The 19,032-nt window shown below is 49.8% G+C and overlaps 1 protein-coding gene across 1 annotated transcript in view; it reads right to left on the bottom strand.

Moving 5' to 3' along the window:
* Nucleotides 1-6,850: 6,850 nt before the first annotated feature.
* Nucleotides 6,851-19,032, bottom strand: part of ZSWIM5 (zinc finger SWIM-type containing 5) — a gene marked incomplete in the record, with an annotated part of 122,381 nt that continues 110,199 nt past the window's right edge. The window contains 1 exon segment of the mRNA XM_073594005.1: nt 6,851-17,654. Coding sequence (XP_073450106.1) covers nt 16,792-17,654 — 863 coding nt within the window.

Here is a 19,032-nt window from a genome sequence, read left to right as displayed (position 1 = left end):
CCCAAACCCTTTTTAGGACAATACCATGCAAATTACCCTTTAAAATGAGCACTTTTGATTTCAAACGTTTGAGTCCCATAGACGTCAATGGGGTTCTAACGTTCGCACAAACTTTTGGTCCGTTCGCAGGTTCTGGTGCGAACCGAACCGGGGGTTGTTCGGCTCATCCCTAGTGAAGAGGAAGTCACTCATCTGTCAGATTCAGGCTCAGAATACGATCCTGTAGACGGCAGCGGCTCCATGACAGATAGCTCTGAGTTGTGGTCCCTGCTAAGGTCAGGCGTACCAGACCCCGATCTTCTTCTGCTGTCATTGAAGTGCAATAACCGCAGGTCCCTCGTATGGAGCAGAGCAGTACTAGCACCGCTATTCCTTCTGGTGAACTGGCAAGCACCAGCGGCCTAGTACATCCTGGTCGTACATCCAGCACTGCAGTATTACGTGGTGATGTGGCGAGTCCCATAAGTGCAGTTCAAGCTGGTGAGGTGGCAAGCACAAGTAGTGTCCCTCTGCCACCAAGAAGAGGAACACAGGCCCGTCGTGCCCATAGTGCCCTTCCTGCTGCATTCACCAATCCAAATTGGGAACCCACCACTTCTGCAGCGCCCGTACTTCCCCCATTCACTGGCCAACCCGGCATTCAGGTGGAAACAGTTGATTTTACGTCACTTGATTTTTATTCGCTGTTTTTCACGGAAGATCTCTATAGATCTATTGTGGACCAAAGTAATTTGTACGCTGGTCAACACATCGCCGCTAATCCCCAGTCCTCCCTTGCCAGAGATTGGAAACCAATTACGGTCTCTGAATTTAAGCTCTTTCTGGGCCTTTCCCTCAACATGGGCATAAATAATAAGAGTGAGGTGCGGTCATATTGGTCCACTGACCCAATTCACCATTCGCCCGTGTTCTCTGCCTCCATGACCAGGGCACGATACGAGGAGATTTTGCGGTTCATGAACTTCAATGACAATGAACTCTGTCGTCCTCGTGGAGACCCTGCATACTATCGGCTCTACAAAATTCGGCCCCTCGTAAACCACTTCAACCAACGTTTTGCAGACTTGTTTACTCCCCATCAGGTTGTCTGCGTTGATGAGTCCCTGATTAAGTTTTCTGGCCGCTTGTCATTCAAACAGTACCTTCCCAGCAAGCGTGCCAGATACGGGGTCAAGATGTATAAGCTCTGTGACAGGGCCACAGGCTATACATGTAGTTTTATGGTTTACGAGGGCAAAGATAGTCACGTAGAGCCGACAAACTGCCCTGACTACATAGGGAGCGCTAGCAAGATAGTGTGGGACTTGGTGTCACTCTTATTTGGAAAGGGGTACCACTTGTACGTGGACAATTATTACACGAGCGTGACACTTGTTAGTCACCTTTTTGATCATCAGATTGGAGCATGTGGCACCGTGCGACCTAATCGCCGGGGCTTTCCCCAGCGGCTTGTAGATTCCCGTCTTAGGCTGGGGGAGAGAGCCTGCTTGCAGTGTAATAATTTGCTCGATATGAAGTGGAGGGACAATAAGAATGTTTTTGGGAATGGAACGTATAACTTCTTGAAGGCTGGTAAGTTTTAGGCTGGCAATGTTTTATTAATATTATCAATTTATGAGAAGCTCGGCTGGTAGCAACTTCATTCATCCTGGACTGATAATTTGTTCTGTTATTGTAATTATTACACTCACCGGCCACTTTATTAGGTCCCCCTTGCTAGTAGTGGGTTGGACCCCCTTTATTAGGCCCCCCTTGCTAATAGCAGGTTGGACCCCCTTTATTAGTCCCCCTTGATTAGGTCCTCCTAGCTAGTAGCAGGTTGGACCCCCTTTATTAGGTCCCCCTTGCTAATAGCAAGTTGGACCCCCTTTATTAGGCCCCCCCTTGCTAGTAGCGGGTTGGACCCCCTTTATTAGGTCCCCCTTGCAAGTAGCAGGTTGGACCCCCTTTATTAGGTCCCCCTTGCTAGTAGCGGGTTGGATCCCCTTTATTAGGTCCCTCTTGCTAGTAGCGGGTTGGACCCCCTTTATTAGGCCCCCCTTGCTAGTAGCAGGTTGGACCCCCTTTATTAGGTCCCCCTTGCTAGTAGCAGGTTGGACCCCCTTTATTAGGTCCCCCTTGCTAGTAGCAGGTTGGACGCAGGTTGGACCCCCTTTATTAGGTCCTCCTAGATAGTAGCGGGTTAGTCCCCCTTTATTAGGCCCCCCTTGCTAGAAGCGGGTTGGACCCCCTTTATTAGGCCCCCCTTGCTAGTAGCGGGTTGGACCTCCTTTTTTAGGTCCCCCTTGCTAGTAGCGGGTTGGACCACCTTTATTAGGTCCCCCTTGCTAGTAGCAGGTTGGACGCAGGTTGGACCCCCTTTACTAGGTCCTCCTAACTAGTAGCAGGTTGGACCCCCTTGCTAGTAGCGGGTTGGACCCCCTTTATTAGACCCCCCTTGCTAGTAGCAGGTTGGACCCCCTTTATTAGGTCCCCCTTGCTAGTAGAAGGTTGGACCCCCTTTATTAGGTCCCCCTTGCTAGAAGCAGGTTGGACCCCCTTTATTAGGTCCTCCTAGCTAGCAGCGGGTTGGACCCCCTTTATTAGACCCCCCATGCTAGTAGCAGGTTGGACCCCCTTTATTAGGTCCCCCTTGGTAGTAGCGGGTTGGACCTCCTTTTTTAGGTCCCCCTTGCTAGTAGCAGGTTGGACGCAGGTTGGACCCCCTTTATTAAGTCCCCCTTGCTAGTAGTGGGTTGGACCCCCTTTATTAGGTCCCCCTTGCCAGTACCGGGTTGGACCCCCTTTATTAGGTCCTCCTTGCTAGTAGCGGGTTGGACACAGGTTGGACCCCCTTTATTAAGTCCCCCTTGCTAGTAGTGGGTTGGACCCCCTTTATTAGGTCCCCCTTGCCAGTACCGGGTTGGACCCCCTTTATTAGGTCCCCCTTGCCAGTAGCGGGTTGGACCCCCTTTATTAGGTCCCCCTTGCCAGTAGCGGGTTGGACCCCCTTTATTAGGTCCCCCTTGCCAGTAGCGGGTTGGACCCCCTTTATTAGGTCCCCCTTGCTAGTAGCGGGTTGGACCCCCTTTATTAGGTCCCCCTTGCTAGTAGCGGGTTGGACCCCCTTTATTAGGTCCCCCTTGCTAGTAGCAGGTTGGACGCAGGTTGGACCCCCTTTATTAGGTCCCCCTTGCCAGTAGCGGGTTGGACCCCCTTTATTAGGTCCCCCTTGCCAGTAGCGGGTTGGACCCCCTTTATTAGGTCCCCCTTGCTAGTAGCAGGTTGGACGCAGGTTGGACCCCCTTTATTAGGTCCCCCTTGCTAGTAGCAGGTTGGACGCAGGTTGGACCCCCTTTATTAGGTCCCCCTTGCTAGTAGCGGGTTGGACCCCTTTAGTGATGAGGATGTCCTAAACTGAGGATAATTTTGTGAGATACTGTAAGTACTTTATACCGTAAAATCTATATAAAAACAGAATGCAATGATTTGTAAATCTCATAAAACCGGAATGTTTTCACAAAAGAAAATAGAAAACATCAAATGTTTAAACTGAGAAAATGGACCATTTGAAAAAAAAAAAAAAACGGGAAATTTTTAAATTGATGGCAGCAACATGTCTCAAAAAGTGGGGCCATGTTTAGTACGGTGTGGGCTCCCCTCTCAGTCTGAAAACATTTGGGTACGGAGACCGGTTGCTGGAGTTTTAGGAGAGAAATGTCTCATTCTTACCTATTTTTAGTTTCAAGATGTGCCAAATATTTTCAGTTGGTGAAAGGTCTGGACTGAAGGCCGGCCAGTTAAGCCCCCGGACTCCTCTGCTAGGAAGCCATGCTAGTGTCATAGATGCACTATGGGGCTTAGCATTGTCCTGATGAGATCTACAAGACCTTTCCTGAGACAGATGTCATCTGAACGGGAGGATATGCTGGAGAGGTCTGTTAGCATTGATGGTGCCTTTCTAGATGTACAAGCTGGCCACTCTGTACACACTAATGCCCTCCCTCCTTATACCATCAGAGATACCGGCTTCTGAACTGAGCGCTGATAACAAGCCGGAAGGTTCCTCTCCTCTAGTCTGGTGGACGCAGGCGCCCATGGTTGACAAAGGTGGTCAGATTTTGATTTGTCTGACCACAGAAATGTTTTACACTTTGAAACAGACCATTTATAATGAGGTTTGGCACAGAGAACAATTTTCCACTTTGCAACAGACCATTTATAATGAGGTTTGGCCCAGCAAAGACGGTGGCGTCTCTGGATCATGTTCAGATATGGCTTCTTCTTTCCATGCTTTACCTTGCGTTTTTGGGTGGCACGGTGAGCTGTGTTCACAGCGATTTGTGGAAGTATTCCAGAGCCTATGCAGTGATGTCCATCACACACTGCAGTGCCGCCTGAGGGCCGAAGATCACCGCCATCCAATGTTGTGTTTCAGCCTTGTCTCTTCACACAGATTTCTCCGGATTCTCAGAATCTTTTGATATTATGTACTGTAGATTATTTGTTTTTGCAACGTCACGTTGAGGAGCATTATTCTGAAATTGACTATTTTAGACGCATTTTTTACAGATTGGTGAAGCTCTGCCCATCTTTAGTTCTGAGACACTCCGACTCTCTAAGATGTTGTTTTTATACCCAATTATGTGACTGATCTGTTGCCAATTGCCCTAATTTGCTGCAAAATGTTCTTCCAGCTCTTCCTTTGCCGACTTTTTGTTGCCCTATAACTTTTTTTTTAAATGGTCCATTTTCTCAGCCAAATCTGAACATGATCCAGAAACGCTACCGTCTCCTCTGGGCCAAAGAGCATTAAAAATGGTCTGTTGTAAAGTGGAAAACTGTTCTGTAGTCAGACGAATCAAAATGTGACCTTCTGCAGTCCAGACCTTTCACCACCTGAAAATATTTGGTGCATCTCGAAGCACAAAATACAACAAAGAAGATCCAGGACTTCTGAGCAGTTGGATTTCTATATCAGGCAAGAATGGGACAACATTCCTCTTCCAAAACACCAGCAAACGGTCTCCTCAGTTCCCAGACGTTTACAGAGTGTTGTTAAAAGAAGAGGGGATGCTACACCGTGCCAAATACGGCCTCACCCCAACTTTTTTGAGACACGTTGCTGTTCAATTTCACAATCAGCTTTTTTTTTTTTTTTTTTAAATGGTCAATTTTCTCAGTTTATACATTAGAAAACCTATCAATGGTAAAAAAAAAACGGGTTTAGGAGATTTGCAGATCATTGAATTCTGTTTTTATGTAGGTTTTACAAAGGGGCCCCAACTTTTTTGGCATTGGGGTTGTATATTTTATTATTTATTTCAGGTACTTATATAGCGCCATCAATTTACGCAGCGCTTTACATATACATTGTACATTCACATCAGTCCCTACCCTCAAGGAGTTTACACTCTAAGGTCCCCAACTCACATTCATACATACTAGGGACAATTTAGACAGGATCCAATTAACCTCCCAGCATGTCTTTGTAGTGTGGGAGGAAACCGGAGTACCCGGAGGAAACCCAACACAGGGAGAACATGCAAACTCCAGGCAGGTAGTGTCGTGGTCGGGATTCGAACCAGCGACCCTTCTTACTGCTAGGCGAGAGTGAAACTCACTAGACCACTGTGCCGCCCACTACACCACTGTGCCGCCCACTACACCACTGTGCCGCCCACTACACCACTGTGCCATCCTATACTAATTATAAAAGGTATTTACCCACTTGCCGAGCGCTGCGCGTTGGCACAATGGCAGTGATGGGCAAATGGGTGTACCTGTACATCCCCTTTAAGAAGCCGTGCGGCGCACTCTCCGTGATCGTGCCTGCGGGTCCCTCGGACTCGATGTCCCGCGATCGTGTCACGGAGCCGCAGAACGGGGAGATACCTATGTAGACAAGGCATTTCCCTGTTCTGCCTTGTGACATGACAGAGATCTACTGCTCCCTGTCATCGGGAGCAGTGATTGCTGTCATGTCAGTATTAGCCCCTCCCCCCACAGTTAGAACACATCCCTAGGACACACTTAACCCCTTCGGTGCCCCCTAGTGGTTAACCCCTTCACTGCCAGTCACATTTACACAGTAATCAGTGCATTTTTAATCGCACTGATCGCTGTATAAATGTGAATGGTCCCAAAATAACGCCAAACGTGTCCGATCTGTCCGCCATAATGTTGCAGTCACGATAAAAATCGCCATCACCGCCATTACTAGTAAAAAAAAAAAATTATTCATGAAAATGCCATAAAACTATCCCCTATTTTGTAGACGCTATAACTTTTGCGCAAACCAATCAATAAACTCTTATTGCGATTTTTTTTTACCAAAAATATGTAGAATACGTATCGGCCTAAACTGAGGAAAAATTTTTTTTAATATTTTTTTGGGGGATATTTATTATAGCAAAAAGTAAAAAATATTGCTTTTTTTTCAAAATTGTCGCTCTTTTTTTGTTTATAGTGCAAAAAATAAAAACCGCAGAGGTGATCAAATACCAGCAAAAGAAAGCTCTATTTGTGAGAAAAAAAGGACGTCAATTTTGTTTGGGAGCCACGTCGCACGACCGCGCAATTGTCAGTTAAAGTGGCGCAGTGCCGAATCGCTAAAAGTGCTCTGGTCTTTGGCCAGCCAAATGGTCCGGGGCTGAAGTGGTTAAAATGGTGAATTTTCTCTGTTTATACATTTGATAGGTTTTCTATGGTGAAAAAAATCCGGATTTAGGAGATTTGCGAATCATTGAATTCAGTTTTTATGTAGATTTTACAAAGGGCTCCAACTTTTTTGGCATTGGGGTTGTATATTAATTATAAAGGTATATATTATAAACACGGCATATACCGCTAATCACACACGGGGTCAAAATTATTTTCTGTGATCCACAATTTATTCATAAAAAAAGCACTGAAATTTTCAACACAATTCATATAAAATGGTTTCAGCAATACATAAATAGGGTTCATTTTCTTATTAATATTAACAAACATTAAAAGGTTGCACAAATATAACAAAAGAAAAAAAAAAAAAGCATACAAATCAAAACTGGTAAAAATAAGACCAAAGATACGTCTGTGGCGAGGAATACTGAGGGAAGAATGAAGGGCATTTGGTCGCGGTCAGTGGGAATTCACCCCCGCCCCCCATACACCGCGGGGGCAGTCTGACGCGCACCAAAATATAAATGTGTGATCAGGGTGATTCACAGGTAACACGAGGCGGGAAAAATAAATTAAGGAATAAAAAGAGGAAATTGGTGTGAGGGAGAGTTCACAGGATGTTGTTCCTTTTTTTTTTTTGGGGCAGCCCCCCCCCCCCCGCAACACCACGTTTATTATTGCTACACACCTCACAGTCTTTCTTGATCCCATTGTGTGACCCCCCCACCCCCATAAATACACAGACCCCAGTTAGAGCTCCCCCCAAATCCTTAAAGGAGAACTCCGGACAATGCATAACATTTAGAAATATGCATGAGGGGAAAAAGCTGCTTCCAGTTTGGAGAACAGATATTTTGGGGAATAATTTTGGGCAGAGAAATCAGGTCAATCTCTGACAGCTTACCACTTTCCAGGCAACATAGTAGCCATTACACAGAATGGAATCGGGTCTACCAGTGAGCCCGCCCACACCTTCCATTGGCTGTGGGGAGTCCGTTGGTAAACTGTAGCCTTCAGTCTGCAGGTAGTACTGCAGTTTACAATACAAAAAGCACAGCAAGCACACCTGAAGGTATGCAAAATTCTAGGTCATTTTACCCTGGAGTTCCCCTTTAAGTGGAATCATAAATTGCATTTTTTTTTTTTTTTACTGATTCTTAGAACATTGTCAGGAGCGGTTTGTGAAGGCGTGGCTTATCCCCCACCACTGTTTATTGCAATATCCACTTTGAGACGGAACATATGAGAACGCACAGTCCGGGTGACTTCGGAAGCTTGGCACAGTCTTTGCGTACGAGTAGGCGGGGGGCTCCCTTAAGCAAAGCCACATTGCACGCCACACGATTCCCAGAACACGGTCTCCCTCCTCCCCCCTCCTGAGAAAGCACTTAAAGCACCACCCCGAGCCAAAGTGTTCAAGTAAGTATACTGCCGCCCTGTGCCAAAATGGACAGAACCGCCATAAATAATTAGGACTTTACATTTCATAATCCATATATATTATCCTATTTACAGGTAGATAAATGCTTTGTTGTCACTTTTGTGTTCCCTGAGTTTGGATTGCAGTCGGTTTCAGCGATGAGTAGGGAGAGGGTTCTGCAAAGGCGGGGCAGAGGCGATCCAGAGCTCAGCAGGGGCGGGGCAGAGGAGATCCAGCGCTTAGCAGGGGCGGGGCAGAGGAGATCCAGCGCTTAGCAGGGGCGGGGCAGAGGAGATCCAGCGCTTAGCAGGGGCGGGGCAGAGGAGATCCAGCGCTTAGCAGGGGCGGGGCAGAGGAGATCCAGCGCTTAGCAGGGGCGGGGCAGAGGAGATCCAGCGCTTAGCAGGGGCGGGGCAGAGGAGATCCAGCGCTTAGCAGGGGCGGGGCAGAGGAGATCCAGCGCTTAGCAGGGGCGGGGCAGAGGAGATCCAGCGCTTAGCAGGGGCGGGGCAGAGGAGATCCAGCGCTTAGCAGGGGCGGGGCAGAGGAGATCCAGCGCTTAGCAGGGGCGGGGCAGAGGAGATCCAGCGCTTAGCAGGGGCGGGGCAGAGGAGATCCAGAACCACGTGGGGCAAAGGGTATTCAAAGCTTGGTGGGTCAGAGAACAGGAGTCAAGAGCTCAACAGGGGCAGGGAAGAGGAGCTCCAGAGACTGACATAGGCAAGGCAGAGGAGCTCCAGAGCTCGACGGGAACAAGGCAGAAGAGCTTCAGAGCTCGACAGGGGCAAGGCAGAGGAGCTTCAGAGCTCATCAGGGGCAAGGCAGAGGAGCTTCAGAGCTCATCAGGGGCAAGGCAGAGGAGCTACAGAGCTCGACAGGGGCAAGGCAAGGGAGCTACAGAGCTTGAAAGGGGCAAAGCAGGGGAGCTACTGAGCTCGAAAGGGGCAAAGCAGGGGAGCTACTGAGCTCGAAAGGGGCAAGGCAAGGGAGCTACAGAGCTCGAAAGGGGCAAGGCAAGGGAGCTACAGAGCTCGAAAGGGGCAAGGCAGGGGAGCTACAGAGCTCGAAAGGGGCAAGGCAGGGGAGCTACAGAGCTTGACAGGGGCAGGGCATGGGAGCTTGAGAGCTTGACAGGGGCAGGGGAGGGGAGCTCCAGAGCTTGACAGGGGCAGGGCATGGGAGCTCCAGAGCTTGACAGGGGCAGGGCAGTTCCAGAGCTAGACAGGGGCAGGGGAGACCCAAAGCTTGCCAGACTAGGAAGAGGAGTTCCACAGGGGCAGAGTAGGGGAGCTCCAGAGCCCTCTATGCTGGAAAGTAGAGATCCAGAGCTCAACAGAAGCAAAAGCAGAGAAGCTCTGGCACTCAACAGGGGCAGGAGAGACCCAAAGCTCGACTGGGGCAGAACAGATGCAGGCTTCAACAGGGGCATGGCAGACATAGCACACAGCGGGGCAAAGCAGACCTAACGCTCAGCATGTCCGGGATAGGGCAGACCTAACGCTCAGCCGGTTTGGGATAGGGCAGACCTAGCGCTCAGCCGGTTTGGGATAGGGCAGACCTAGCGCTCAGCAGGGCCTGGATAGGGCAGACCTAACGCTCAGCAGGGCCAGGATAGGGCAGACCTAGCGCTCGGCAGGGCCAGGGTAGGGCAGACCTGGCGCTCGGCAGGGCCAGGGTAGGGCAGACCTGGCGCTCGGCAGGGCCAGGGTAGGGCAGACCTGGCGCTCGGCAGGGCCAGGGTAGGGCAGACCTGGCGCTCGGCAGGGCCAGGGTAGGGCAGACCTGGCGCTCGGCAGGACCAGGGTAGGGCAGACCTGGCGCTCGGCAGGGCCAGGGTAGGGCAGACCTGGCGCTCGGCAGGGCCAGGGTAGGGCAGACCTAGCGCTCAGCAGGGCCTGAATAGGGCAGACCTGGCGCTCGGCAGGGCCAGGGTAGGGCAGACCTGGCGCTCGGCAGGGCCAGGGTAGGGCAGACCTGGCGCTCGGCAGGGCCAGGGTAGGGCAGACCTGGCGCTCGGCAGGGCCAGGGTAGGGCAGACCTGGCGCTCGGCAGGGCCAGGGTAGGGCAGACCTGGCGCTCGGCAGGGCCAGGGTAGGGCAGACCTGGCGCTCGGCAGGGCCAGGGTAGGGCAGACCTGGCGCTCGGCAGGGCCAGGGTAGGGCAGACCTGGCGCTCGGCAGGGCCAGGGTAGGGCAGACCTAGCGCTCGGCAGGGCCAGGGTAGGGCAGACCTAGCGCTCGGCAGGGCCAGGGTAGGGCAGACCTAGCGCTCGGCAGGGCCAGGGCAGAGGAGTTGCAGAGCTCAGGATGGCCTCTGTACATTAAATTCTGTCCCCTAGCTACAGAGGCAGTACCAGTGTCAGCCTGTGGGGCGCTGAGCCCTGTGGTCCCTCCTTAGCGAGTCTACAGCCTGTCCCGTCTGCATTTTATGTTTATTCTCAGATGGAGGATCTGGAATGGATCTTGATGTTGGAATAATGTTTGAAGGAGTATGGAAGAACCAGCCTGATGTAACAGTCACTGTGATTGATGGGCTGGGCTGCAGGGGAATTAGCAGAGCAGTACAAGGCTTGACTGAGTATCTGATGGAAGCCAAGGGGTTCCGTAAAATAGCCGCTCCTCCCATTCTTATACTCACCAATGTTACATTGTAAATCAGTTCAATAAAGTCTGATACAGAAAATTACAAAAAAAAGAGACAATGGCTGGCCTCTTCCCAAACTTCCCACCACTGAAAAGAACCATTACTTCTCTTTTTAGAGTGGAGTAAACCATCACCAACATTTAGGGGGGATTCTGCCCATAGAAACCATATTTCCTGTGAAATAAGCTACCAGTTGGCCCCCATGTGTCCAATATAAAGGTAAGTCAACCCCAAACTGATACGTTGATTATGGGTGGGCATAGTACATGGCTTCTGGATTCCAGCAGAGAGAACTTCAGTTTCCAGCCAAGCCTCAGCCAGTTACCCCTACAGGGAGAAAGTTTTGTTTGGTGGAGGCTGCAATGGGAGAGGCGGAGCTGGGAACTCCGGAACAGGTCTTGCTGGAATCCACAGAACACCAAGACGGCAGCACACAGGGAGTCCAGGGCGGAGTCTGTCTCTAGTGGTGGCTGTGGTGCACTGCATCACACTGACAGCAACCTCAAAATGAATGCAGCCACCCAACCAAAGCTAATAATCAGCCACGCCCCCTATAGACAGACCACTGATTGACATGCACAGCCTGCCTTATGAATACAGGTGTGTAAGCGCTTTCCACCTTCTCACATCCCAGCTCCGCCCGGTGCTCAGACTTAAAGGGCTACCAAAACCTCAGGTAACACAAATCTCAAGAGAAGAAGTCGGCACTCAGAATGTCATCCAACAATGGTTATCCTTTATTGCAAAAAGATGTATAAAAGCTGTACAATATTCAATGCGTTTCGGCCGTCAGGCCTTAGCTACGACTAAGGCTTAACAGCTGTAAAACAGCCAACATGTTTCTGCCATCATGCCTTTTTCCTGACTAAGGCCTGACAGCTGTAAAACAGCCAACGTGTTTCTGCCCTTACGCCTTTGTCATGACTAAGGCCTGACAGCTGTAAAACAGCTAACGTGTTTCTGCCCTTACGCCTTTGTCATGACTAAGGCCGGACAGCTGAAAAACAGCCAACGTGTTTCTGCCCTTACGCCATTATCATGACTAAGGCCTGACAGCTGTAAAACAGCTAACGTGTTTCTGCCCTTACGCCTTTGTCATGACTAAGGCCTGACAGCTGTAAAACAGCTAACGTGTTTCTGCCCTTACGCCTTTGTCATGACTAAGGCCTGACAGCTGTAAAACAGCCAACGTGTTTCTGCCCTTACGCCATTATCATGACTAAGGCCTGACAGCTGTAAAACAGCCAACGTGTTTCGACCATTGGGCCTTTGTTATGACTGAAGCTTGACGGCCAAAACGTGTTAAGGTTTTACAGCTTTATACATGTTTCTGCAATAAGGAATAACCATTGTTGGATGACGTTCCGAGTGCCGATTTCTCCACTTGTGATCTCTCTGCCTTATCTCCTCAATACCAAAGGAGAAATGGGGAATTGGGAGAAATGTTCTAACTTTTTTTGTGCATCTCTGAATTTTTTTATATGATTTGACATAAAGATTTGTTGGATTTCCAGAACATTGCTAAACCCTTTAAAGGAACCTCAGCTGGAAGCTGCAGTTCTCAGACTCCTGGGCTGTATGCTGGCTCCATGGCAGTAAAGCTGAGAAGAGACATCGCTGATGATTATGAAGGACCGTCCACCATGCTCCACAGCCTGGACCGCAATGCTGGTTGGAGTCTGAGGAATGCAGCTTTAATCTGCCACTTCTCACACAGGAATTCTGTGACTTTTACTTTTATCCACCAATCACAAAGGAGCTCAGTGCTCCTGCAGTGGACGAACGGAATTCAAGCAAGATATTCCCAGATATCTTTACCTGCGTTACACCCAATTATCCTTCCTAGCACTTCCAGGCCACGTGGGCAGTGCATTGTGGGCAAAGCTACAGCCGATACTGTATACACTACAGTAAGGAGACTGTGGCAGGAAGGGCATGCTGGGAAATGTAGTTCCTCGGCAGATGAGGTGCAGAGGTTACACAGCATTGCAGTCCCTGGCTTAGTGACAGGAGGCAAGAGGGATGAAAGCTGCAGCGAAACAGGGGCAGTCCAGAGGGGCCGTTACTCCCCTAATACGCAGCGCCAGACCTTGGGGCGCCAGAAAAATGACTGCCAAGGTTTGGAATGTTTTAGCAGAAAATAATTATTAATCTTGGGACTGGACACATCCAGGAGCCAAGAAGCCTAAAATTACCATCAACTTTTCTGAGCCGTTCCTGTTAGGTTCCCCGGCTCACAGGAGTGAGGTGACTTCATATCTGGAGTATCCGAGTCCTGAACTCTACAATGACGTCCAGCCACACATTTCTTATTATGATAATCCGGGTGAAGTGCTAGTATGGCTCAGCAGCAGCACATCGTTTCACCCGCACTACTCCTGGGCCACACGCGGACCCTTCGAAGTCCAGACTGCCTGACAACGGTCCTGACATACAAGTCAAAGGAGAAGAAAAAGCCGGCTAAACTCCAGCAAAGTTCCAATGTTGGCAGCTTTATTGTTCTGGACAAAGAGCAGAGAGTTCCTGCCTAGGATGACCTCCTCCAATAACACGTTTCACCCACATAGCTGGGCTTAATTATAGAAGCATCAGCAACGGAGGACAGCTTTGTGGGTGAAATGTGTCAGTGGAGGAAGAGTTCCTGGGTTTGTCTAAAACAGTGGTCTCCAAACTGTGGCCCAGGGGCTGGATGCGGCCCTTTGCTTGCTTTTTCCTGGCCCTTTGGTTGCCATTTCATTCACTGACACCAATATAGGTCACAATTCTTCCCAGCAAAATCAAGGATAGGGCACAGTTCCTATTAATGGCATCAACGATGGGGCTCTATTCCTCCCAATGATGGGGCACAATTCCTCCCAATGATGGGACACAATCTCTCCCAATGACCCCAATGATGGGACACAATCCCTCACAATGACACCAATGATGGGGCACAATTCATCCCAATGACACCAATGATGGGGCACAATTCATCCCAATGACACCAATGATGGGGCACAATTCATCCCAATGACACCAATGATGGGGCACAATTCATCCCAGTGACACCAATGATGGGGCACAATTCCTTACAATGACCCCAATGATGGGGCTCTATTCCTCCCAATGATTGGGCTCAATTCCTCCCAATGACCCCAATGATGGGACACAATTCCTCCCAATGATGGGGCACAATTCCTCCCAATGATGGGGCACAATTCCTCCCAATGATGGGGCACAATTCCTCCCAATGATGGGGCACAATTCCTCCCAATGACCCCAATGATGGGGCACAATTCCTCCCAATGACCCCAATGATGGGGCACAATTCCTCCCAATGACCCCAATGATGGGGCACAATTCCTCCCAATACAACAATGATGGGGCACACTTCCTCCCACTGACACCAATGATGGAGCACAACTCTACTCAATAATACCAACAATGGGGCATTATTTACTCCCACTGATGCTGGTACATTTTGTACTCCAGATGGCCACAGTCTGGCTTCCTTTCCTAAAGTCTGAAGGACAGTAAACTGGCCCTTTGCTTAGAAAGTTTGGAGACCCCTCATCTAAAATAATAAAGTTGCCAGCATTTGAAGCAGTTACAGGAGTGCAGCTTGTTTTTTCCCCCAATCCAGACACGTTATTTAGAATGAGCTTCGGCTGGCATTTAGGACCCAGGGCTCCAGGAGAGTGACCCAACCTAGAGCTTAGGAAAAGCACACTCTGCATTTTTAACAGCCAATAGAGCCCTCCCTGCCCCACTGAGATTACAGAATAACTGAACTGATAGAGATATTGTACAGGTTGATTAGATGGTCTTTTTCGCACCTTATTACCAATGCTGGCAACTGCCATTTATTACCAATGCTGGCAACTGCCATTTATTACCAATGCTGTCAACTGCCATTTATTACCAATGCTGGCAACTGCCATTTATTACCAATGCTGGCAACTGCCATTTATTACCAATGATGGCAACTGCCATTTATTACCAATGCTGGCAACTGCCATTGTCATACAAAGACCAACCAAACTGCACAGCAGACACACAGCTCAGTCGGCCTGCAACAACCTCAGGATGAGGGTAGTAGTCCCCAGTGGCCGCGCCGTTTTCAAAGGCGCAGTCTAGATGAATTGGTGGCTTGGCCCTGCAAACTCGAGTGACTAGCCTGTGATGGAAGCAGCCTTCCTCCGACTTATCTGGAACAAGTAGCAATGAGGCGCTGGATTCAGTAGATCGATCAGACTGAGATAAGGCACAGTGGCTCTGGAGAGGTGGCTCTCAGCAAAAATGGGGTGTCCCTCAAACAGGGGGCTCAGACTTGAAAATTGACATATACAAGCTCAATGAGAGCTCCAGAGGAACGGTATGAGAGTCCTAAAGCTTTTAACGTTGGTTCAAAAAAAGACAACACAGAATAGTCAACGCATTTCAGGGGGCTCAAAGGACCCCCCTTCTCAAGGGTTTAGGTGTAATGGATAGGTATGAGTACTAAGGAATCATAAAATTAAACATAACCAGGATCAGTTAACCAATGAAGCAGCGTTATGGTTTAATCTAGGAGTCCTTATATCTATCCATCATGTTTGGGCCCTGAAGAAGAGGGGAGTTCTGAGGGGCCCCGTAACATGTCGGCTGATCAACGTTTGAACCACATTATGGTTTAATCCTGGAGTCCTCATATCTATCACTGTCAGAGAATGCCTATCAGATTCTTGGATCACAGATATGTGCATGTGCGTGGCATCCTTGGCAGAATAGTGACCAGGCGCGCACAATAATGCGCCCCGGCGTGCACACAGAGTATGTTGACACCAGACAGGACATTTAAGGATGCTTCTGCTCATGTTAAGTGCTGATTGGTCTTTCAGCTAATCTCTGCATCCTGCTACTACTCTGCTTGCTCCCTGGTTGGTGACCAGGCTTGCCTCTGACCTGAACTTGGATCCCGCTTCTGCCTTGTTCCTGACCCCGGCTCTATTCCTGACCACGTCTCTGCCTTATGATTCTGTACCACGCTACCCGCCTGCTGCTGACCTCAGCTATTCCTGTGACCATGCTTCTGTTCCTGGCTTGGTTCCCACATGCTGTTCAAGTGCCTACCTGGCTGTCATCTGTAGTAGCTCTGCTCAGCACAGGGAGTTCCTGTCTCAAATCTGCTGGTAGTTCTGACAAGCCTCACATCCGGACTATGCAGCCCAGGTGGAGCGCCCCTTTAACTTCAACTGGATCTCCGTGCACAGTTCCTGACCTGATGTTCTGACAGCTTGCCTGGGACCGCATTGCCTGCTGCAAGCACTCCTATCAACACCTGGCCAGCCCTCCTGTCCCTTGGTTCTCTCTGCTCCATCCTCGGTGGGACCCGGGATGGAGATACAAGAGAGGCCGACCTTATTTCAGTCTCCAGTGACAATCACCTTTAGGCCCTGAAGAAGAGGGAAGTTCTGTGGACCTCTGAAATGCGTCAGATGTTTGGTGTTCTCTTTTTGTGAACCAATATCAGTTATTCATTTTCTCTGACTTATCAGCTGCATTCTAGCATGGTGAATAGGTCAAGTTGCTCCCATCAGAGCCTAGTCACACAGGCATTCTGCTTCATAAAGACATGTTTAATTCACTATGCACAATGATTTGCAGATGCTGCAAACCCCGGCCCCTATCCAGCCCTCAAGGACAGAGGCTGTTCAGGTTCTTCAATAATGAGGAGTCGCCCCGCCAGCCCTGAGGGCTGCAGAAATGGAAAATGGCGATTTCTGGGCAGGTAGTCGTGTTAAAGATCCTAGATAAGGGTAGAATCTTTATACACAAAGGCCGCCGCTGCACTGCTCCCCCTGTTGGAGAGGACAGGAACTCACACCCAGCAAGACACTGCAAACCTGGGACAGGACAAGATGGCCGCAGTCCCGTTCCCCTTGGCTGGCTCTGTGTAGATGAAGGAGGTTGTATTTCAGACAAAGTGCCCCCCTCCCCCCCACAAGAAAGACATGAAATGTTTGGCAGGTGGAATGAAAAAGCTCCTGCATACAGTCCTGTCTGGGGCCCTCAGGGGCCCAGCATGTTAGAAGCTCAGAGAGACAACCGTGGTGGGAGGGGCAGCCTCAGCCGAACCGCTCCCTGACCAGCATCATCAGCTTCTTCTTTCCTTTGTAAATCTGTTTTAAGTTGTCTATAAATTGGGCGAACTGCAGCAGCCCGTCCTGCCCCAGAAGGAACGTCTCCCGGGCTTTACTCAGGAACTCTATGAACTCTCCGTAGTGTCTGGGGCTAATGTGCGTCAGGCGGGAGTGGGTGGTGTTAATGTAAGCGCCGACTGCCGCGTCCAGCAGCTGGCGCAGTGGCGGCTTGTCCGTTGACATCAGTTTCCCGGAGTTCCGCCTGCCCGGAATCCCAGCCAATCCTGGCGCAGTGAGTGTGCATCGTCTGAGGATGTCCGACAGTACAGTAGCGCAGTGCACGCTTTTCACCACTAGGGGCACCAACGCTGCCAGTTCGTTTTTTCCCAGAGAGTGGCTGAGGGAGCAGGCCCATAGGACGTCATTAATGGCGGGGTGCGTGTCCTGGTTGTACGCCAGGTTGAGGTGGCTCATCGCCAGGGAACATAGTTTGAACGCCCGAAGCGGGTAGCCTCTGTGCTCCATGTAGCGGGCGATGGTGAACAGCTGGGAGTAGGTCATGCCCCCCGAGGCGGCGTCCACGGCAATCTGGTAAGCTGTCTCAAAAGCGGTGTGGTCTTTTTCGCACAGGGTGAGCGCGGACAGGGCGCAGTTTTGAGGGTCCTTCATGGCGCACTGCAGGGCCAAGGTCCTAGCGCAGCTGGCCAGCTCCTCCCGCTGGGCGTAGTCCAGGTTTAGTCGCAGCACAGTGCTGTGAGACGTGGCGGCAGCAGCGACAATGCTAGTGGCTTCTGTAGGGGTGAAGAGCGTGTACCAGCTCTGCAGGATACTGACGAGAGCACGGACTCCTGGGAAAGAAAAAAAAACACAGAACACCGCTCAGTACCCGTCACCAATGGAAACCGTCCGGGTGAGATTCGGAGTATAGTTTCTACAGAGAACAAATATGAAAGTGTTTGTTAACCCAAAAAAAATAAAAAATTGGATCCTGTTCCTTTAAAGCAGGGGTCTCAAACTGGTGGCCCTCGAGCTGTTGCGAAACTACAAGTCCAATCATGCCTGTGGGAGTCATGTCTGTAACTGTCAGCCTTGCAATGCCTCATGGGAATTGTAGTTTTGCAACAGCTGGAGGGCCGCCAGTTTGAGACCCCTGCCTTAAAGCATGTTATAGAGCACAGTGCTTGTTCTGTGTCATTTGGCCCACTGTAACACCTGAAATACCTGGCTGATCCTGACAGTTTCTGCCCTCCCCCTGTAAACTGACCACGATTTATCAGGGCGGCTGAGCCCTGACACCGTGGTCAGAGTGCGTGCCTCCGTCATCCGCAGCCTGTTCTCTTGTGTCTCCTCTGTCCTCCTCCCTCATTGTCAGCTCCCCGATTCTCCCCTCCTGCTCTAAAAAATAGGATTTTTATAAACAGCTTACCTGTAAAATCCTTTTCTTGGAGTACATCACGGGACACAGAGTCATAGTATTAACTATATGGGTGTATATAGGCACCTTCAGGTGATGGACACTGGTATACCCAATCCAGGGAGTTCACTCCCTATATAACCCCCCCTCCTTCCAGGAGTACCTCAGTTTTTGTAGCAAAGCAATACGGTATATCTAAACCCCAAACAGAGGGGAGGGACCTCTGTGTCCTATGATGTACTCCAAGAAAAGGATTTTACAGGTAAGCGGTTATAAAAATCCTATTTTCTTTATTGTACATCATGGGACACAGAGGCTCATAGTAATTACTTAGTGGGACGTCCCATAGCAATGCTATTTGAGGGGAGGGAGAGACAACCTGTAGGGTACCCCCAGACTTGAGGACTTATACTGCTGCCTGCAGCACACTGCGCCCAAAGGCGATATACTCATGCCTCCTCACATCCACCTGATAAAGTTTTGTGAATGTATGCACTGAAGACCAAGTTGTGGCCTTACAGATCTGAGCCATGGAGGCCTGCCCAAGAAGCACTAACCGCCCTGGTAGAGTGTGCTTTGACTTGGAAAGGTGGAATCTTACCCCTTAAATCATAAGTCTGAATTATAACTTGCCGAATCCACTTAGCGACAGTGGATTTGGATGCTGCCTGTCCTTTCTTAGGACCCTCTGGCAGAACAAATAAGACATCAGTCTTCCGAATCTGAGCAGTTGTCTTTAAACAGACTTTGACCGTTCTCACTAAATCAAGACAAATGTAGTGACTTTTCTTCCCTGGAACATGGTTTTGGAA

The sequence above is a fragment of the Aquarana catesbeiana genome, linkage group LG07 (assembly GCF_042186555.1).
Source record: "Aquarana catesbeiana isolate 2022-GZ linkage group LG07, ASM4218655v1, whole genome shotgun sequence".
Taxonomy (NCBI): Eukaryota; Metazoa; Chordata; class Amphibia; order Anura; family Ranidae; genus Aquarana; species Aquarana catesbeiana.
The sequence above is the reverse complement of the archived record's forward strand: the minus strand, read 5'-3'. Positions and strand labels throughout refer to the sequence as shown.